At 40.7% G+C, this 23,264-nt stretch overlaps 1 protein-coding gene across 2 annotated transcripts in view; it reads left to right on the top strand.

The window, feature by feature from the left end:
* The first annotated feature begins 8,456 nt into the window (after window positions 1–8,456).
* LOC139945178 (uncharacterized) overlaps window positions 8,457–23,264 on the top strand; it is a 34,816-nt gene continuing 20,008 nt past the window's right edge. For both annotated transcript variants that reach the window (XM_071942468.1, XM_071942467.1), the window contains exons 1-11: window positions 8,457–8,522; window positions 9,230–9,613; window positions 10,405–10,524; window positions 11,229–11,410; window positions 13,223–13,433; window positions 16,148–16,264; window positions 18,046–18,162; window positions 18,381–18,770; window positions 20,295–20,414; window positions 21,408–21,530; window positions 22,201–22,330. In XM_071942468.1, the coding sequence (XP_071798569.1) occupies window positions 8,468–8,522; window positions 9,230–9,613; window positions 10,405–10,524; window positions 11,229–11,410; window positions 13,223–13,433; window positions 16,148–16,264; window positions 18,046–18,162; window positions 18,381–18,770; window positions 20,295–20,414; window positions 21,408–21,530; window positions 22,201–22,330 (1,949 nt within the window). In that variant the 5' untranslated portion in view covers window positions 8,457–8,467. The remainder of the gene's footprint in view (window positions 8,523–9,229; window positions 9,614–10,404; window positions 10,525–11,228; window positions 11,411–13,222; window positions 13,434–16,147; window positions 16,265–18,045; window positions 18,163–18,380; window positions 18,771–20,294; window positions 20,415–21,407; window positions 21,531–22,200; window positions 22,331–23,264) is intronic.

Below are 23,264 nucleotides of genomic sequence, written 5' to 3'. Positions count from 1 at the left end.
TTGCTGCTAACTTCGGAAAGGGTTTTTGTTCGACACGCTAGGGCATTAGAGTACACTAACAACACATAACTTGTTCATATTCTTTTGAACCACCACATTCATCTGTTTGGTAAAAAAATAAACGGTTAACCCTCAAAATCAAAATAGAAAAGAAATTTTGTAAATCTCCTTATTTAATTTACTACGGTGAACCGTGTAGACTTGGTTCAAAGCCTGCAGTCGTGACTGTTAGTCTACTTGATAGCCAATGCATTATTGCCCCAAATAGCACCCTATTGTTAGATTGGCCCATGGTAGCTTATCTGTGGGGCGTATTCGTGCCTGATACAGATACACGAACGCAATCTCAGACTTGAAATCAAGTCTGAATCGCTCACTGTGCTTGAATGGGTGCGTAAGAATAATTCACGCTGAACAAATTTCAGACAATCCCGACAATATCTCGTTGTGAACGAACCCCCTGCCCCCTTTCAATGTTTATTTTAATTGTTGTTCAGTGGGCTAAGTACAGCATTTTTATCCAATTGGAGCCCAAATCAAAACAAAACGCAAGGGGTAAGCCTAAATTCAGCATTTGTATTTGTTCCACCATTTAAGAAAAACATACGGAGAAAGACCAGCATTGTTATCCACTAAGGGGTAAATAGTTGGGTCTCAGAATTCATCACTGCACTAACCTGTCTTTCTGAGAGTTTGTATTACTCAGCGCTTTGGGTACCTTGTTTGGTAGATACGTGTGCTAAGTAAGACTTCGATACTATTATTGTTATAATTATTAAGAGTAAGCAGAATTCGCTAAAGAGAAGTAATGCAGTCCGTTTAAAGTCTAATTTTAAATTCACGCTGTAAAATTAACACATTCCGGGCTTCAATATGGACTTATTATGCATACAAAAGAACTTCGGATTAATAATATCATATTATAATTCACACGACATCTTGGCCCAGTGATGTTTGAAGCTTTGCATAATATGAATAATATTAATTAATTGTAAGCAGATAGTAAACTTGCGGGTACAACAATGTATTTAAATCTTTTGTGGGAGGAGTGTTTGCTCTCAAAATAGCCGGTTTGTATACTCTGCTCTTCTTCGGCAGAAAGCTACCTGAAATTTAGGAGGTTGTTGGCCTATATTGCAAGATCATTTAATGTTATAGGCAGTCGTCAATGAGCTCTTCCGAGGGGGAAACTTTGTCTTCAACTTGACACTGGATACTTTTGGTAATTACTCAAAACATCGTTAGCATAACGAGCTAAGGAGAGTTCTTGTTTAGGCCTACTGTATCTATACTATTAAAAGCGTAACCTGCGCCATCTTGGATTGAAAATTAGAAGGTCAAGTGGTATGGCATCCTTGTGGAATCCAACACGGTTGTGTGTGTGGAATTCAATACGTTTGTGTGGTTTCAGACGTCGGGTAGCAAGTCTGCAAAACCCGGACCCAAACTCGCACTTACAAGTCATGTGATTGGAGGAAGTTTGGGCGGCGACCGTGCGTCAACCACTGGTCGATGTTGTTACCAGACTTCCTAGAAATTTTTCTGACAGGCGACTCATTGGACAGTGTTTCGCAGATGGTGCTCCGGATTGGTTCACTCATTGCCCCTTGCACGCCCACCCGCCATTCGATCCGCCCTTTTTGGTCAGGTTACTTTCGTGTTGTACTAAGCATGGTTCTCCGGATTGGTTCATTCATTGCCGCGCAGGGTCGAAAGGGTCGAAGAGGCTGGGTGCCAGGACAAAACCGAAACCAATCTCACGAATTTGCATTGAATGGATGAAGTACCGTAGATTGATGTTTCGCAGGCGACCATGTGTCAACCACTGGTCGACGTTGTTATCAGACTTCCTAGAAATCCTTCTGACAGGTGACTCATTTGTTGAAAAGATTAAATGGAGGATATTTATAAAAAAGCATTCACTTCCAAACGGCATGAGAATTATTCTGATGGACAAGGATGGGACCAAACGGAACCTTTATAATGTGGATATATTGGGTAGGGCCGGCCATAGGTTGGAAGGTGTCTAAGGGAACTTTACAATTAATAACATTTTGGGGTTGGGGGGGGGGGGGCCTTACACAAAGAGCCTGACCTCTGCTTACATTCTGGTCAGTGTATTGTGAGTGGTGTGTTGTCTGGTTTTGAGACGGGCCACCTGTTGCTTGGTGAAGGAGGTCGGGTGGGACCACTTTAGGTTGAAAGTGGGTGGCGACCTCGGACTTTAAAAAATCTCCATACAGAAATTGCACTATTGATGCAAAACGTATCTTGCTGTTTTTAAACTATGGACACTATCTTTTGCCAGTAAACTCAAATGAGTACATGAATACCGTTTTAGAAAACGGTCTGTTCATGGAGGAATAGTGTTGCAGTTTCAGAGTTTACCCCATCACTGAAGTTTGTGAAACTTATACATGTACACGTACGTCAAATGCTGTTTTGAAGCTGTAAAAAGAATTTGCATTTGGTCAAAGTTGTTAAGCAAAACGACATTAAGTTTCCTTTTGAATAAGTCCATTCACAAAATTGATTATAGAGCAGTGTGTCGGTCAGGTCTCAGAATGTACTTTTTGCCATATCCATTTTGTAGCCTAATTTAGCGATCGGCCCGTCGGGTTGGTTACTGGAGATAATATTAACAAAAGAGACCTCATGCGGCTGAGTTTTATTGTTCTAGAGATCGGGACTCGTGAGAATGCATTTATAATGGTTGCCATAAATTAACATGAAATTTCCACGGGAGTACATTGTCCCCCCCCCCCCCCCCCCCACTAAAGTGTTCGTTTCATTTTCTGAAATAAACCTACGCACTGTATACTTATGGTAATTACTCAAAACATTGTTAGCAAAACGAGCTAAGGAGAGTTCTTGTTTAGGCCTATTGTATTAGTATGACTTTGTAAGAAACCACTTCCTCCGCAGTAAACCGTAGTGTTTGAAAAAGAGGTAATTAATCACTAAAGTATTTGAATTTGAAGGAAAAACCAATCAGGCCTGAAGCATTTTCGGGCTTCTGAAAGCACATACAACTGTGCAAGGGTGGGGTGGTTTTTTGTTTTCTTCTTTTCCTTATTCACTTGCAACTTCGATGACCAATTGAGCTCAAATTTTCACAGGCTTTTTAGTTAATGCCTATGATTGGATAGGCCTACACCAAGTGAGAACACTGGTCTTTGACAATAACCAAAGGTGTCCAGTATTTTGAACATGATATATCTCTGCTTAGCAAATTAATATCTTTGCTAAGCAAGAATTGGAGTACAACCTGAGAAGCGGTAGCAAAATTTAATACTTTGACGTCATGGGCGGGAGTGTGCTTAGTTATCCCACACACTACAACAAAGCGGCTATTCAAAGTGGAGGTCCCACTTATTACTAAACATGAGTGATGACGCAATAGAGCTTTTCACGAATCTTTCAGAAAAGCACTGGATAAGGGTATTCTAAATGATTGTTTTTAGATAATTAAATTCTATTCATAGTTAATGACTCAATTTCCTTACTGATTGAAAACATAAATGAAACACACTAAAGATCACCACATGCCATTTTCCTGTTAATGATTACTCGACATCTGTATAGCATAACAAATACTCGACGACAAGGAACAATGGCGAGCAAGTTAATGAGGGCGGGAAACTATGTTTGGTAAAATAATGTCCGCATAACGTCGGAGAGGTTAACCACATAGCAAATTTAATTGGCGCAGTGTCTCTTGAGTGATTTGGTCGAAGTCTTCGGCTGGAATTTGAAGAAAGATTTCTATGTGAAGAGACTGACTTATATACAAAAAAAAAAAAAGGCAACGAACACTATGTGGATTGGGTTTTCCTAGTTCCTGATGGCATAGATTTTCCCTGGAATATTTCTCTGTGGTTTTCCTCCCACATCTATAACAAAGGAATATACTTCTTCATTGTTCTCTTCATAGGATTCCTGGCAAGTGTATAGTGATTAAAGACACTGGACACTTGGTAATTACTCAAAATAAATATTAGCATAAAACCTTACTTGGTAACGAGTAATGGGGAGAGATTGATAGATATTGTGAGAAACCACTCCTTCTGATGAAAGTACAACGTAGTTTTTGAGAAAGAAGTAGTTTTCCACGAAGTGATTTCGAGACATCAGATTTCGAATTTAATATATCGAAATTAAGCATATAAAGCACACAACTTCGTGTGACAAGGGTGTATTTTCTTTCATTATTATCTCGCAACTTCGACGACCGATTAAGCTCACATTTTCACAGGTTTGTTGTTTTATGCATAATTTATGTTGAGGTACACCAAGTGAGAAGACTGGTCTTTGACAATTAGTGTTCAGTGATGTACCAATAGTGTTCAGTGTCTTTAAATTATCTTTAAGAGTCATTGCTTAAAGCCATTATACACTTTCGGAAAAGAAAAAAAATCACAGATTTAAAAACTTACAGGGCTTACCCCTTGAAATATTATTCCATGCTTTATTTTTTGAGAAAACATTAAAACAATTATCAATTATCGTTATGGAGAATTACGGATTAATTTAAAACACATGTCATGACACGGCGTAACGTGCGGAAACAAGGGAGGGTTTTCCCGTTATTTTCTCCCGACTCCGATGACCGATTGAGTCTAAATTTTCACAGGTTTGTTATTTTATATATAAGTTGTGATACACGAGGTGTGGGCCTTTGGACAATACTGTTTACCGAAAGTGTACAATGACTTTAACAACCAGAATCAATGAATCCAAATAGAAATGACATTGAAGTTGAGTGTTTATTGAGTGATTTGGTCGGAATCAAACTGATGTTGAGAAATGTGCAAAAGAGAGACGAAGAAAATTAAAAGCTCAAATAGCTCATGTTCAAAAACTTTGCTGTGCCAAGAACATGCCACACTACTTTTGCTGATAGAAGCCTTCCCAGTATTTGGACCCAAACTCTGGACTAAACTTCCAAATCATGATCGGGGACAAATCATCCTTCAACATGCCCATGTCACTTCTGAAAGCCCACTTATACCAAGAGGCCTGCCATCATTGACTTGTTTTCTTCTGTGCCTCATTCTTTGACCAATTATTTTGTTTATGCGCTTTATACGTCGATGATGGTTGACAGACTAAAACAAACAGCGGATGGGCTTAAAGATACTGGACACTATTGGTTATTGTCAAAGACCAGTCTTCTCACTTTGTGCATCTCAACATATGCATAAAATAGCAAACCTGTAAAAATTTGAGCTCGATTGGTCGTCGGGATTAAGAGTGGCTATAACAGAAATAAACACCCTTGTCACATGAAGATGTGTGCTTTCAGATGCTTGATTTCGAGACCTCAAATTCTAAACTTGAGGTCTCGAAATCAAATTCGTGGAAAATTACTTCTTTCTCGAAAACTACGTCACTTCAGAGGGAGCCTTTTCTCGCAATGTTTTATACTATCAACCTCTCCCCATTACTCGTTTATTATTTTGAGTAATAACCAATAGTGTCCACTGCCTTTAATAAGCATTTTTCGCAAATAGGGCCCAACCCATTGCGAAAGCGCACATTGTTAAATGAGCATGCTGGTCTAGCTAGCAATCAAGTTTGATCGCTTGCTAGACCAGCATGCACCTCATTTCTTCGCCTTATGTGCGCGTACAGAGTATAAAATTATGCCGAAGTGCAGGTATTGCATTACTAACACATAGCGTGTCACCTAGTGGTTTTTAATTCCATCTAGCATCCCATGATCAACGGATTGAAATTGCTTAAAAAAAATATCTTATGTAATGCACGTGTTTAGTATTGTCCTTCACATATGAACCGGTACCAGTATAACTTTCCTCCATGGTATAACTAGATAACAAAGACATCGTAAAGTTTAATACAGTGTGATGGTGAGGAGTAGGTTGTTAATGTTTTTATAATCTTGTGCTTCAGGCAGACCGCTCCCGTCTTAAAGACAGAACGACCTCCGTCTTCCAGGACAGACTGTTTTTTGTTGACCTCGAATGTGTGAAGGAGTTTTCTAAGAAATCTGGACATCCAAACCCATACCTCGAATAGCCCCCCTCAGCGTTGCGCTGGGACAATTGTTTTCTTAAAAGAACTGGTATGGCGCTGATTTAATAAAGCTCATTAATTGAGTATTGTTTAAATTTAAACAAAAGAAATCTTAATTTAGAAACAATTGTCAATTGTAACAATTTCGTTAATAATGGTGGAACAACACACTCAAACCGACCTTAAAGGCACGAGACTCTAGTGGTATTTACTCAAAGTAATTGTTAGCATAAAAACTTACTTAGGAACGAGCAATGAAGATCAGAACTGTTGATAGTAAAAAATAAAATAATAAAAAATAATAAATAAAATGGTGAGGAATGACTCTCTCTGAAGTAAAATAGGTCTAGAGAACGGTTTCTTTCTAAATCGCACGACTTCAGGCTTGAAGTCTTTTATTAGGCATCTGACGATGCTTGAATTTACCATGAACAATAGACCGATTGCGCTACCAATGTAACACGTACTCACGTGACCTATAGTGGGCATAGAAAAACACAGCTACACAGTTCCAGTTGATCATTATTGGCTGTATTTTCAATAAATATTACTTTTCACTGAAAACGGAGCCCTTTTTATAAAGTTGAATATTGTGACATTAGCTTAAATGACACATGCTGTTTGACGTACCCAGTGTTCTACTACAAAAGGGGTTTCTTTTGAGAGTATGGTTAGACTACGTAAATTGATGAGGTTTGAGCGAGCTCACGCGCCGTGGATTTTGCGTTGTGCACGGCGTGAAGTTGGGTTGTGATAAAGAAAAAAGGGAGATCGCGAAGTTGTCCGACTCATAGCTGACAGCTACCCTTCTAATCAAATAATTTGAGGGTGAACATGGGATTTGCAGCTTCTTAATGAGATTTTTATTGAAAATATTAGCATTAAAATCATTACATTGAGGGCAACGCCCGTGCTCAAACACATGACATAGTGTGAACATTCTCGTGGAATTTCCTGTTCGATGGAACTATGTTTACCCATTACTGGCATTGTTCAGCCACCGGTACGGTCTCATGTTACAAACTCCTGAACATTCTTCGGTGATTTCGATGAAATTAGTCTTTTTTGAGCTAAAAATTGAAACAGTAATCATGTCTTTTAAACGCACGTTTATATACAGTGCGCCGTGTTTGTTTACATCTAATACCCACTATAGGTCACGTGACTCATGGAGCGCAATCGGTCTATTATGCGTCAAGGCGGTCGTCCCGATTCCTGACAAACCACTACACAATGTGTATTATATAATAAATTGCAGGAGGGAAAATAAATTGTATCAAGTGAAATGGGTTATAGTATGAGTTTTGGATTTAACGTCAACAATTTATTTTCAAAATAATGAATTTACCTGGTAGGCCGATTAGCGTATACACATACAACATCACGAGACATAAACACATCATACATAATAATGCATTTATAATGCGGCACTTCATTAAGGAAGCAGCGTTTACGATTGGATAACAATACTTCATGATACAATTTCTTGAATTTGCATGGAGAGTCTGATTCTCTGAATAATAAATTAAGTGATTACAGGTATAATGAGCAAACATTAATGATAAAAAGGTATGATAGATGCATAAATTGAGGAGCTTGAGAGAGTTTGGTTCCATCAGGCGAGTATACTAGTGTCAGATGCTGAGCGAAGTCTTGAGAGACCAAGTCGGTGGGGAGACAGGCAAGACAGCCAAGGTGCTGTGTTGTTGAGACACTCACCGATAAACCAAGATCTTGAAAGGTATTGTTTGAAGCTTTGCTGGTGTGAAGAAATAAGAAGAAACTATAAATAAATAGTAAACTTGCGGGTACAACCTTGTGTACATCTCTTAGGGTGAGTGTTGGCTCTGAAGAGAGCCGTTTTTGGGTCTGGACGTTACAAACAGTATACTCTGCTCATCATCAGGAGAATGCTGTGCTACTGGCGGTGGTGGAGTTTGAGTGGATGATCATTTGGGCGGGAAGGATCGAGGCTGTTCTCAGGCGGTGATGCGTGATAGTTGGTTGCTGGCTGGATGTGTGTGCGTTGGATCTTGAAGGTTACCGGCAGAAATTTGTGTTTTTCTGTGACCAGTTGGTCCGAGTTGATGTTTTTCAGCCGTGATTTCGCTCGTCTGCTTGCACCGTGCAATATGTTTGTAGAATTAACCATGCATGCTATGTTTTTTGTACAGGTATTACGCCATGTATGTAGGATTTAGCTGCCAATCTCCATGTGAAACGAAAGTGAGGTCAAAGGTGATTTCGTGTGGTTCCGTACGTACGCTCAAGGCAGGTATCTGGTGTAAATCACGAGCCTCTAAGTGTGACGTCAAACGTTTAGACTATTATGTTGGACCAGAGACAAAGGACTGGACTATAATCTGAATTTAAATTGTGGTTCAAATGTTTACAGATTGCATCCGTAATGGCGGGGGAAATGGGACACGTAATGTTAATGATAGCATCGTGCTTTCTATGGGCAACCATCATAATATCTCCATGCGGTAAGTAGTAATTATAACTATACTCGGTTTATTATCTGCAAACGAATAAAGGAAAATCTTGGCAAATTGTAAATGAAATTGCGCATGAACCAACGCAGATATTGATTGTGTAAACTATTGTTTTTCAGAAATATTCCCTCAGACAAGTAAAATTACTTATTTGCACATAGTATTGGTGTATTTCAACCTATGCATAAATTAACAAACCTGTAAAAAAAATTAGTTGCGAGATATTAATGAAAGGCAAATTACCCTTGTCACACCATGGAGGAAGAAACATGATCACACCAAGTTGCGTGTTTTCAAGTGCTTGATTTCGAGACCTGAAAATTAATTCTAAGTCTGAGGTCTCAGTCAAATTCGTGGAAAATTACCTTTTTTTGCTCGAAAACTACGTTTCTTCAGAGGTAGCCGTTTCTCACAATGTTTTATACTATCAACAGCTCCGGTCCCCTTACTTGTTACCAAGTAAGGTTTTATGTTAATAATTATTTTGAGTAATTTAAATAGCAGTCCTTTCATGCTGTATTCAGATGAAACGTTTAATACTACCAAATGCTCTCCGCCGCCCGTTATACAAAGTTTTTTGTTTGGCTAATTATACAACTATTATTTTGAGTAATAACCAAAGGTGGCCAGTGTATAGTTACCAAACAAAAATAATATTGTGAGTTTTTGTTGTTCTTTTGTTTTAATGCTGTCACCAGCTGCCCAGAATGTTGTGTGCAGTAACACCGTTGCAGTTTTCGTCAACTCAACCGATGCTAGCCTGTTGACGGTCCAAGACTTGCCTCTACCTCACAACCCTGGCAAGTGCGTCCTCTTTGAGATCAATCCAAGCTACACCACGGGTCTGGTGGCCGTGGAGATCCTAGAAATATTCGACAACCCGCCGGACGTCCAGATTGTTGCTACTCTATACCCATTAGCCCAGATTCGTCAGTATCTTTATGAGTCGATATCCAACGCCACACTTCTGTTTTACATTCCTGGCGGGAACAGCCCCGCCTTGCAGCTAGAAATCATCTCGCCCGGAGGTTCCGCTGATGGCTACGGATTTCGAGCTCGGATATCTCTTGTTGATGAAACAGGTATTGTTTAAGGCACTGCGAGGTTTGGTAATACATGTCAAAGACAAGTATTGTAACTGGTGTATCCCAACATGCATAAAATAACAAATCTGTAGAAAGTTTGGCTCAACTGGTCATCGAATTGGCAAAAGAATAATTAAAGAAAAGCGTACAACATATACAAACGTGTTTTTCTTTCATTTTTTTTCTTGCAACTGCGATTACGAAATGAGTTATAAAACTTTGACAAATGAATACCGTGACGTGTCTAAGGCCTACTTACTGTTGATGCCATACCTTTTTCACTTTCTAATGGTTGAAGTAAACCGTACAAAAGTTTCTTGTGACTTTTGACCTTGGGTAACGGTCGGTCAATATGAACCCTATTTTGAAAAGAAAATGCAGCATCGTTTGGTTATGTTTACAATTATAACAGTCACCAAAAAATTACAGAAGAAATTTCAGCAGAACTACTTGAAACATATTGGTCACTGAAACTTATTCGGAAAATCAATGCAACATAATGTTTGGTTATGTCACTATTTAGAATAAATTTATAATGGTTGCCAAATATGTATAAGATATCCCCCCCCCCCCCCCCCATCCCCATAGGCTAGCAGTTGCAAGAGTTTGCCACCAGCTATCAGTCTATCCTATCTAGATGTGCCACCTCATTGGAGGCCTCGACCTTTATCACCATTCAATTTCAATCTGTCTCGTGCTTGTCTCATTCATGTACGATTCGAATTCTCTATGAAATCAGACCGCAAAACTTACCCCAAAAAACATTCCATTTGTCAATTTTTTTCCAGACTGCAGGGGGTATTTTCAATGCCAATCCAACTTTGTGCCATTTACAACATGTATCCTCCACGAATCGGTGTGTGATGGTGTGCGACATTGCGCTGAAGGAGACGACGAAAAGAACTGTGGTGAGTAGTTCGTCATCTGCCCGAGAGAGGTCGCACTTAAGGCTCAACACCCGTTTCCCGTGCAAACAAAGTATGTTTTTAGTAAAACAAAAAGGGCCGCAAAGCAACTAAAATGGCCCCTGAAAAAGATATGTGAAGTAAAAGATGTTGTTGCGTTTGCTGTTGCTAGAATTTCGTCTGAGAGAAATTTTACTTTTTCCATGCAGCAGAAAAACTTTATACAATAACTTATGACTGGCTTCTAGAACACCATTAAACTTTCAATTTTCTTGAAACAAAAACTAAAAGGGAAGGTACACGTTTAGTAATTACTCAAAACAAATATTAACTTTAAAACTGACTTGGTAACGAGCATTGGAGAGCTGTTGATAGTATAAAACATTGTGAGAAGCGGCTCCTTCTGAAGTAAACATAGATTTTGAGAAAGAGGCAAATTCTCACTAAAATAAAATAAAAAGACTTCTAGCCAGTCTTTTATTCATATCTGAAATTTAAAGCACACAAATTCGTCCAACAAGGGTTGTTTTTTTCTTTCATCATTTTCTCGCAACTTCGATGACCAATAATTGAGCTCAAAGTTTCACAGGTTTGTTTTTTATGCTTATGTTGGGATACACCAAGATAGAAGACTGGTCTTTGACGATTACCAAACGTGTTCAGTGCATTTAAAGGAAATTGTTATAACGTTCATGTATTGTTCATAGAATGGTGTGGTCAGTCGTCCTTCAACCTTTCAGTAGGGCAAACAGTTACAATCAGCAATCCTGATCAAAACTCGCCTTATGTATGTAGCTGGCAGTTCCATGCACCTCCAATGAGCAGACTCCTCGTCAGATTCACGGAGTATGTGGTTCCTCCATTCGTCGGATTCGTCACCTCCTTGAAGGTAACACGGTCATATCATTAACCACATAGTTTTTAAGAAACGCATTTCGTAAAAAATCTTCAAAATTACATCATCCCGTTTCAGTATTTAAAAAAATAAAAAAAATAAAAAGGAATAACAAATAAAATAAAAAAAAAACATCAAAAGGATGGTTTGCGATGAAATCCATTGGATACTCTTTCTGTGACCAGAACACAGATTAAGTTCACAGATTTACAAATAACTTAAAGGAACACGTTGCCTTGGATCGGTCGAGTTGGTCTTTGAAAAGCGTTTGTAACCGTTTTTTATAAAATGCATATGGGTAGAAAGATGTTGTAAAAGTAGAATACAATGATCCACACAAACATGCCTCGAAATTGCGTGGTTTTCCTTTTACCTCGTCGACTAACACGTCGGCCATTTATGGGGGTCAAAATTTTGACCCCCATAAATGGCCGACCATGTTAGTTCGCACAGTAGAAGGAAAACCACGCAATTTCGAGGCAAACTTGTGTGGATCATTGTATTCTACTTTTAAAACATCTTTCCAACCATATGCATTTTATAAAAAACGGTTACAAACACTTTTGTTTTGACCAACTCGTCCGATCCAAGGCAACGTGTTCCTTTAATGGGGTTTACAGAAGGTAATGGTAAGATTCTTCCTTTGAAATATTATATCATGAAATGCTTTACTTTTTGAGAAAACATTAAAACAATTATCAATTCACGATATCGAGAATGACGGATTCATTTTAAACACATGTCATGGCACGGCGAAACGTGCGGAAACGAGGGTGGGTTTTCCCGTTACTCTCTCCCGACTCCGACGACCGGTTTAGCCTAAATTTCCACAGGTTTTATATATAAGCTAGAAAGTGTATGCAATCTTACCATGACTACGCGTCGTTTTTCCCGGCGAAACATGACGTATACAGTGTTTTTTCAACAGAGGGCGGTTTGAATGTTAACATAGGTCACATCGTCTATAGATTGTCAAAATAGCTTATGTGATTGATTAAATTTTAACTTGACGACTGTAGAAGAGGCTAACTAACAGAAGGGAAATGTATGTTGAAAACGCATTGAAAACAGACTAATAGACGATCTGGGGCCGATTTCACAAAGAGTTAGGACAAGTCCTAAATAAGCTAGGAAGTGTAACTCTTCCTAACTCGAGATGAGGCTAGTCCTAACTCTTTGTGAAGTCCACCCCAACGCGCTCAACTGATGAGCACTGGAGCGTGACTCTGCGCCGCATACCCTACGCGTGTTGTACGTGTAAAATCTTGATGCACGACTGATGAGGAAAAACTTTGACTCCACAAAATGGCCTACCGCACGACGTAAAGGAAAACCATGCAATTTTGAGGCATATTAAGTGGATCATATTATATTCTAACTTTAAAACATAATTGTATGCATTTGATAACAAACGGTTTCAAACGCTTTTCATCTCGACCGATCTAAGGCAACATTTCCCTTAAAGGCAGTGGACACTATTGGTAGAAATCAAAATAACTATTAGCATAAAACCTTACTTGGTAACGAGTAATGGAGAGCTGTTGATAGTATAAAACACTTTGAAAAAAAGCTCCCCCTCTGAAGTAGTTTTCGAGAACGTAGTAATTCTTTCCACGAATTTGATTTCGAAACCTCAGAATTAGATTTTGAGGTCTCGCAACTTCGACGACCAATTGAGTTCAAATTTCCACAAGTTTGTTATTGTATGCGTATGTTGAGATACACCAAGTGTGAAGACTGGTCTTTGACAATCACCAATAGTGTCCAGTGTCTTTAAGATCAACCTGTCAATTTTTATATCTGTAGGAGATAACGAGCCTTCAAGGGTATGCGCCCTCTGGCAACGAAGACTTGTACATCTTCAACCTACTCACTGCGAATGCGTCCGTACCTCGAGTGCAAACAGTAGTTGACAGCCCTGTTCATGTATACCTATTACATGCAGAGTGGGATGCGAACTTCTTCCAGAATGAATTTCTGAGGTTCCACCTTGAAGTCAGTGCTTTCAATGAAACCGGTAAGTTTAATACTTTTATATCCATATTATACGTAATTATTCGTCACACATGAGAAAGACAAAATGAGCCCTTGCTGACGTCACACTTGGAGGCACGTGAACTACGCCAGATACCAGCAGCCTTGAGCCTCCGAAAATATATTTTCTAAAGCACTGTTGACCTCGAATTTATTTCACATTTCACGAGATTCGCAGCCAAATCCAACACACTTGTAAAATAATTTTTAAACAACATAACATGCATAATATGCACGCTGCTGCATGCAGACGACCGTAGGTCCGCGACAAACATGAATTCGGACCCACACTATGAAAGTGGCGTCACTGCACGATTATCCGATGAAATCATTATCCAAAACCATCAGTAATATTATTTGGGTTTGTAAAACCAGTGCCTGCTGCGGATAATTAAAAACCAGATTGTTTCGGGCAGGTGAAGCTCGTCATGGGAGGTAGTCCACCTAGAATACAGAAACTCTGATTTTAAACTCGGGCAGCAGGCAGGTGGAGCTTGCACAGCCAATGTTCCGTTCGGCAGCCCACCTAGGAGATGGACAACTCTGGTTCCAAACCCCTTGGAACGAGGTCCCGTGAAGTACTGGGGCAGCAGCCGCCGCGATCGACAATGCTGACGGGGCGGATGAGGCTACATCGAGAACCTTACACTTTCGTATTGTACTGCAGTGACGTCCTGGATATCAGGGTACATTTCTGGGGCGGAAATTTTTCAAATCTTCATAACTCAAATCTTACCTGCAAGAAACCACTAATTTCAACCGATTCACATTCCATGGCAGCATATATTTTTCTGCGGTTGGTTTTGATCGTTCTATATTCTTCACAAATCCGTCATTTTCATGAAACAATGCAGGTAAGATTTGAGTTATGAAGCTTTGAAAATGTTCCGCCCCAGAAACGGGCCTTAATAGTTTGGACTATCATTATAGGGCTACATCGAGGCCCAACTGTCAGACACTACGTGAGGGGCGCTCTGACAACTCGGAAGTAGTCTCCTGCTACCGCGCTCGTACGTTTCCCCGGCCTGCCCCAAAGAGGCAGAGTAGGCTATCAAAGGGCACCACCAAAACAAATCGTGGAAGAGACCAAGAGGCCTAATTAACACCTGGGTGTGTCAGCTGGAAGCTGACGACCGCTATAGACTCTGGCATTAGACGGCAGTGCGCCAATATTGGTTGGGCGGCTCTAAGTCCCCCATGTCTGGATAATGAATATGATAAACCTCTTGTCCGGTGTGGCGGCCTCGCAGCCCCGGCGTACTCACCCAGAGGCTCTCGGTGACGTCACCGGGGATTTCGGCACGCAGTAATTGCGGTCTCGGATCTCTGGCGTGCCAAGCTCTCCGGGATGACGTAGCATAATGTCGTTGCGGGCGTGAGTCTATACCAACCTACAACTCGGCACCTTGCAGACTCGGCACCCACAAACTCGGCACATGTACACACACAAACTCAGCACCCAGTTAAACAAAGTTGTTCGATTTTCACACTGCCGTGGTATTCTAAGATTCACGAGCAGGTTTGGTTATCGTATGAGTGCTTTTTCGACGGGCTCCTCAAATACTTTATTATGTGATTACTTTTTTCGCAATGCTCAGTGTCGTAGACGCTCCACGTTCTTCACCACACGATTTACTTGTGGGCGCCGCCATGACAGCTACGAGGTGTAGAGCAAAACAGTCGGCGGTCGACTCGGCACGCGCTAAAATCGACTATTTTCGCTTGGTGTGCGCAGGCATGGCATGACGTAATACTACCGTATTTGGTAATCTGGAGCTCTGAGTACGCCGGAGCTCCGAGACCGCCACACACCGTTCTTCCGCTTTGGAATGAGAACCATGTGAAAACTGGTAGCACAGGGCTACTCCCATGGTGATCGCGATCGTATTTTTTGACGTACCCTATAGGCCTGGGTTTTTTTTTTGTTTTTTTATCGTGATGTTTTTTTATCTTGGGTAATAAGAAGAAGAAAAACGGAGCCAAGTTTGAAAAGAAATCTGAGGTTTGTTTAGTTTTCTGGAAACATTTTTCCCCCTACTTTTAGCATTGAAGTGTGCGCCCAGTAGAGTTGTTTTAGCGCCCTCTTGTGTCTCTTTATCTTACTTTTGTCTTGTTTACATCGTCCTTTCTTAGACTGGTCCCCTTTCTGCATCGCTATTTCCAAAGTATGGTGAGACACTTAAGTCTTTTTGGAACTTTACCCCAAAAGCTTAAACATGTTGAAAAGTTTGTGTCTACTTAATGGTCTACTTAACACGTTGACAGCTAGGCAATCTCTGTGCGAACAGACATAAGGTAGGTGCCTAGTTCTAGAAGTAGGGTAGACATTGATTGGTTGCAATAATGTAACCCTCCCTCTCCGGGAGTAGGATTAGGACTCTAGGACTAGGAGGGTTACGTTGTTTATCGAAACTTAACCAGGTAGGAACTTGGAAGTAGGGGGTGTGGGATGGAGGGGGGGGGTGGGTGGGGGCTTCCGCAATGTGTGCAGGGCGAAATGGTTAAACAAACAAGTACAATTTAAACAGCTGGTCAGCAGATTTGCTCCACTTTTACATATTGCAGAAGCTTTGTAACCCTCCGGCTACGCCGTCGGCAGGAGGGTACAGTACGTTATCGCAACTTATGATTTTGAAGTTCTGACTTGTTGAACTTGTTAATGATTGTTGTATCTTATTTTGTAATTCATGACATAAGTTAGTTGTGCGAGTAGTGAGTTTCTATGTGACACCAGCATCCAGTGTATTTCCAACAGCAAGAGGTGTGACGGTCTGCCAGATTGTGATGACCGTTCTGATGAACTTGGATGTAATGGTAAGTGATTCCTCCTAGAACTATGAGGTTCAGTCCGCTATCGCCTCAACGAGGAGACCGTAGCGGACCAAGTAGTCTCTAGGCTTTACTTCCTGTCTTGTGGATCCTAGCAGAACATAGCAAGGAGCAAAATTATTGAAAATATTAAAGGAACAAGTTGCCTTGGATAGGTCGAGTTGGTCTTTGAAAAGCGCTTGTAACCGTTTGTTATAAAATGCATGGGTAGAAAGATGTTGTAAAAGTAGAATACAATGATCCACACAAACATGCCTGGAAACTGCACGGTTTTCCTTTTACCTCGTCGACTAACACGGTAGGCCATTTATGGGAGTCAAATATGGGAGTCAAATTTTTGACTCCCATAAATGGCCGACCGTGTTAGTTCGCACAGTAAAAGGAAAACTACGCAATTTCGAGGCAAACTTGTGTGGATTCATTGTGTTCTACTTTTAAAGGAACACGTTGTCTTGGATCGGACGAGTTGGTCTATAAAAAAGCGTTTATAACCGTTTGTTATAAAAAGCATATGGTTGGAAAGATGTTTTAAAAGTAGAAAACAATGATCCACACAAGTTTGCCAAGTTTGTGTGGTTTTCCTTTTACTGTGCGAACTAACACGGTCGGCCATTTATGGGAGTCAAAAATTTGACTCCCATAAATGGCCGACTGTGTTAGTCGACGAGGTAAAAGGAAAACCGTACAATTTCGAGGCATGTTTGTGTGGATAATTGTATTCTACTTTTACAGCATCTTTCTACCTACATACATTTTATAACAAACGCTTTTCAAAGACCAACTCGACCGATCCAAGGCAACGTGTTCCTTTAAAACATCATTCCAACGGTTACAAACGCTTTTTATTTCCAAGGCAATGTGTTCCTTTAATTGACAGCAAGCACTCTTGTGTCCAATCTGCACTCAACCAACACAGCAATTGTAAAAGCACCACTGAAATAACGGGCATGCTGCTTAACGTCCTCACTTAAAGGATCCTGCCAACATTAACGTAAAAGTAAACACCAGACAAGCAGAGCATGACTTGAACCGTAACCTCTGGATTTACCTCTAGAAACTATGGGTGTGTTCGATTAGCTTCCCTGTTCGGGTGAGCCCCTTGACAAGAGCTTACCCAACGATCACTCACCCTTTTGGGGTGACGCTCTGCACCTCGGGCCAGCCCAAAGTTACCCGTTCCACAAGCAGGGCACTTAGGGCTGACCCGGGTGAGCCTCTGAAATGATGTCAAAGCTATTTGAACGCACTGGGGGCAGATCAGGGGCGACCCGGGGAAGCTAATCAAACGTGGTCCAATATAAAGCTCCCCCATGAGCGGAGCCTTATAGTTTCTAGAAGAACTCCGGATTAATGTGCCGCACTCTACCACATGAGCTAACGTGTGGTTTCCTGATTTTGTCAGAATCTTTTGTTATGGGTGCAAGTCAGAGCCCATTCAAGCTGTACCTGCCTAGTAGCTACTTGTACGGCTCCCTTGTGAGCCCTTAAAGTTTCTAGAGTAAAATTACTTTTCAGCCAGGGATCACAAGATTACAATGCAACCTATTTGCTCTTATCTGATTTACAAGTGGGCCCTATTGGCTGCAATTTAAGCAAATATTAATTACTTTTACTCTGCTAAATAAGGTAAGCAAAGTTTGAAATAGAAACGTCCCAAAAAAAATCGTAGCTGCATGTGAGTATTCCGTAAGTAAGAGCAATTCTGTTTATTCGCTCTATGAGTTAACACTGTTTCACGGGGACAAATATTTTCATTTGTTTTGTAGGTTGTGATTCTGATAAGTTTTCATGCGTTACAAACTCGGTGGAAACATGCCACCCCAGTAGCTGGCTATGTGACAGCAGTAGACATTGCGACAACTTCCAAGATGAGTATGGTTGCGGTAAGTGAATTTGGGTACAGTACATGTAGGATCAGCCTATTGGGGGTGCAAGGATATTTACAAGACCTCCTTCTCGCCCACAGCAGTCAGACTATGGAACGCACTCCCTGCAGACATCATATACTTGCACTTTTACTAAGCACAACTCTCCACCTGTTTCAAAAATGTTGTTGAAAATGCAAATCGAAAATTGATTGCCTATTTACCCCAATGTACAGTCCCATCGTGCGGAGACTTCAAGATCAACCTTGCACCCAACGCAACTCATCGTGTGTCATCCCCCTACGCTCCAAAAGGTTACCCGACCAACGTAGTATGTGCGTGGCTCATAAGCTCACCACCAGGTACCAGACTCAAGATCAAAACCGTTCAAATCATCCTCGACTACCACGTTACTGTGACGGTCGGTGAAGGGGCCCTTGTTGACCAGAGTGGCATTATATGGAGACGACAGGGAGGAACGGCCCCTCTCACTGCCAGCTCAGCTGGTCATGAAGTCTGGGTGACTTTGGAGGGTGTACGCACTATGTGGTACGGCAATGATGGTGGCTACATACCTCTTAAGAAACCACACTTCATCGTCGATGTGTCCGTCGTGGATCTGGCAGGTAAACTCAATCATTTTCGTGTTAAAGAAAGTTCACTTCAAAGGACATTTTCTTCAAGTGTTTTGAGAAGACAATGTAATAAAGTAAAGTTGTTTCATAAACTTTGAGCTATGTACAATGTACACATATTGACTGGCAACGAGGTTACTAGTATACGTCTATTCCCACGAGGGACTTTGAGTGACCAGAAGAGCGACCTATTTCCCGAGGCTGAAGGCCGAGGGAAATCGGCCCCTCTTTTGGTCACTCACAGGCCTGAGGGGGAATAGACGTACAGTAGTTACCGAATTATGCCAGTCAATATGTGTTTCATAACACAGCTCGGTCTTATACAATCAAATAAGAAAAGAAAGGGAATTTTGTAGTTTGTTCACGGTTTAAGTCAAGAGAGGGCGCTGTTACCGCGGCACTATTTGCAAAGACTAGTGCCCGCTCTGGTACTATTCCTGCAAAACACGCGCGCGCGATCACTAGCCTATATTAGTTCATCCCACGTGATCGTGTTTCAGCCAACTAGAATACAGAACGAGCAAGAGGTGTTATAAACTACAATATTTTATGGGTGATGGCTTATATAATTATGGATTTAGAAATTGTTTGGCCATGTCCATCTTTCATGGAATTGCCCATGTGCTTTTCAGTTTTTGTAAACGCTGTGATATAGTTTTCAATGGGGAGCGTTTCTAAAAACTTTTTGGCTATTATTATTATTATTATTATTATTACATGTACTTGTCAATCAGGCATGTATGCCATGTATTTTAAAGGGCAAGGGCATCAAGGAATTCCTCTTTGGTACAGGGCACCCTATGAGGAAATTGTAAATTTATACAAGGGCACCTAGGGGGCATGGAGGCAATCGCAACAAGGGCACAGAGACAATGACTAGTGGTCATGGAGGCAATCGCCTGTGGTGCTTCCTTGAAGTACCATGCCAAAGTTATATCATGTGAGATTGTGTGAGTGCCACATAATTTGTTTTTACCCTAATACTGATGTGTGTTACGTTTAATCACTAGTTTCCCAAGTTCTGTATCATTGGATGGGATTCGAACCAGCAACATTTGCATTGCTAGAGCAGGGCATTGAGAAATGCAATATAATTTGCTTTCCTCCTAACACCGGTAAATTTGAAGCATCGTATAGGCCTACTCAGTACTTTACAGAGTCTTGTGAACAAAATCCACAGTCAATATCCGAACGTGCCTGGAGCTTGAGCCCAAGGCGAGGTTTGAGAAAGACCAAAAGTGTCAATAAGAGACGATGATGATGTCAAATTTCATTAATCGCGATTATATCGAATATCGCGATATATTGTCGGCGATATATCGTGAATAAAATAAATCGATATCGCCCAAGCTTAGGTGGCAGCAGACTTACCGGGTAAAGCCATTGTTCTCAGAATTATACGCATGTTTAGAACTACATGACAATGGAAATTTACCTGGTAAGTCTGCTGCCACCTTGCGTTGGAAAGTCTCCCATTAACTTTGTGTGATTTTTTTAAAACTTCTATTGCACTAGAAACACGATGTAGTGGTGAGAACCAAGTAACCTGCAGCGACGGGTACCAGTGCATCAACGCTTCTGACTTGTGTGATGGCGTCATCCATTGTTCTGACTACTCAGACGAACTGTCATGTGGTATGTAATTTTACCATTGTAGTGGTTTTAACTGCGGAGTGCGTTCTCAATATTAGTAAGTTTTAAATACTTCCAGGGGGTGTACTTGATATGTCCTGCACAGTTTTAATCAGCGTTCTGTCACTTTTGTCGCGCCATAATTTCAAGTTGCTTTTAAGGTGGGTTGTTGGGATCCTTTAAAGGTCTTATTGTCCCTGATGGATATGATGTCTGTGGGTGTATAATGTGTTCCAGTCTTTTTTAACTGTTTTACAAAAATGTAGGTATAAATGAATAAACCCCTGGAAAGTGATGCAAATATGTTTGAGAGCGCCCTCATGCAGTCAGAAATATAGCGCGTTGGGAGACGGATTGATGTTTATTTTTTAGAGGGGAACAAGTACAGTTGGCTCTTCTTTCCAGTGAGCAAATGTTCACATACATGTACATGTACTTGTAAGCCCTTTTCACACAGTATCTCTTATCCATGTGGAATACAGCCAAGGGGAGGCCCAGAGTTTTCCAGAAAGAAGACATGGGGGCGGGGGCGATAAGAAGTACGCTTAATAAAACAAAACAAATAATACAGGTTGAATTAAAACCCTTTTCTCAAAAAAATAAACACTACTTTTACATGGTAATAATATAAGTTATCACACAAGCGCGAGTGGAATACGGAAAAATATAGCGCTTCTGCGTCCCATATCCAACGAGGCCGAAGGCCGAGTTGGATATGGGACGCAGACGCGCTATATTTTCCGTATTTCCACGAGCGCGCGTGTGATAACGTATTTATCTTCAAGCAAACTTGGCGCGTGACATAGAACACACAATACGCATGGTAGTGATATTAGCCGTGCAATATAGGTTTTTATCACCACTCCATTCTGCGAATCTGATTGGAGGATTAGCGCGCACTTGAAGATAACTACACATATTGGGCCTACTGTCATTATACACTGATATGGAAGAACTTTGTGTCCTTATTTTTTAAATTTTTTTTTTAAAACATAGGTCATTGTCGAGATGCATCTTTACCATGTGATGTGAATTCAGAGAGCAGTCCGTGTATTGATAAGAGTGATATATGCAATGGCAAGGCAGACTGCACGAACTACACGGACGAAATTGAATGCTGTGAGTACTGGACCCAATTTCATAGCGCTGCGTAACAGTGAAAGCAAACTTTGTGCTTATTGAAGCAGAACAATTTGCTTAGGTTTAAGTGTATTTCATTGGTCATCAAGAAGTTAAAGCGGTCAGTGGATTGGCATTGTGATGTAGTTAGCAAAGGAAGGTTAGCATGCCTTTTCGTGTGCTTACAGTTGGCAGCACTATGAAATGGAAACTCGCACAGTAAACCCAAAATCAGCCGCTAGGCAGCTCTGTGAAATTAGGCCCTGAGCCCAATTTTGTAAAGCCTGTAAGCACAAACAGTTGCTAGACACAGAATGAATTGCTTAATAGCAGGAAGGTTAGCATGCCTTTTTGTGTGCTTATAGTTAATAGCAGCACTAAGAAACAGAAACGTGACACTAAGCACTCGAAACTCGCACAGTAAACCCAAAACAAGCCGCTAAGCAGCGCTATGAAATTAGGCCCTGAGCCCAGTTTTATAAAGCTTGTAAGCACAAACAGTCGCTAAACACAGAATGTATTGCTGAGCAGAATCAGGTTAATTGGGTGCGAAAGACAGCTACAATTGCTCAGTAAATGATAAAAGCATGAGACAATTATTCTGTACAGGATCCCCGTCCCATACTTAAAATCATCGTATTTTACTCTTCCTAACAATTTCTGTATACAGCTAATATCTGTGGGAGTAAACGCCACATATTTCTAGAGGAGGATATTGCGTTCGATGTCTCATCACCTCTGAATGGATTACCACCACCTACTGATTGCCTCTGGATCTTCACGACAAGCCCAAAGAATCGGTAGGGAAATAAACACTTTATGAAGAGCATGTATTCCCAGTGCCAACCGTATTAGACCGGGTAACTGGGGCGATATTGACCTAATTCACCTGACGTCATCATCAGACTAATCTTGGATGCACCATTTTGATGACCAATGTCAAGGTGTGTTATTCAGTGAAGTGCGCATTTTAGGGGACTCTGCGTTTACATGTAAACCTATTGACCACAAACATGGTGAGCGTGCCAACAGTCGTCGCGTGTGACGCGCGTGCAAGGGGTCAATACTCCTTTTTTCAAAATTTTCTCATTATCGGTCGAACTAGCTGATACGCCCGATAATGACAACATTTCGAAAAAGGAGTACAGTGCCCCAGTTACTGGGTCTTAAACTGTATGTGGTTTTGAAGGCAAAGTATATCGTAGGTTTTTTGACCAGTTTGATTGTTTTAATCCTGCAAAATGTAAATGTCTACACAATAAAACTAACATCCGGAAATTTCATTTCAAAAGGTGGTCACATTTTTGAGATATCGCCGGAAATCAGGAGCGAATAATGTCCACGCAAGAAGATTATCCCAAATAGGAATACACAATCTGAGAAGTGTTACACAAAGATTCAAGTGTCCATGGGGCATAAAAACGGTTATCTTTTTACATAACCGCATTACTTTGATGTGAAATGTTTCTTGGAATGCGTGCGGATTTGAATTTCCAGAACCATTGTGGTCCCAACCTTATGGAGTTGTACGTTTGGGAGATTTTGTTTCGTCCATTACTTTAGTTTAATGAAGTTGATGACCATAAAAATGACATATGTTGTTAAAAATGTAATACTAATTAACATCATATATAAAAGTAAAAATAAAGTCAACTAAAGACTTGCACAGTCAAATGGTCATCAAAGTTGCAAGAGAACAATAAAAGAAAAAATACCCTTGTTACACAAGTTTAG

Source organism: Asterias amurensis, chromosome 12 (assembly GCF_032118995.1).
Source record: "Asterias amurensis chromosome 12, ASM3211899v1".
NCBI lineage: Eukaryota > Metazoa > Echinodermata > Asteroidea > Forcipulatida > Asteriidae > Asterias > Asterias amurensis.
The sequence above is the reverse complement of the archived record's forward strand: the minus strand, read 5'-3'. Positions and strand labels throughout refer to the sequence as shown.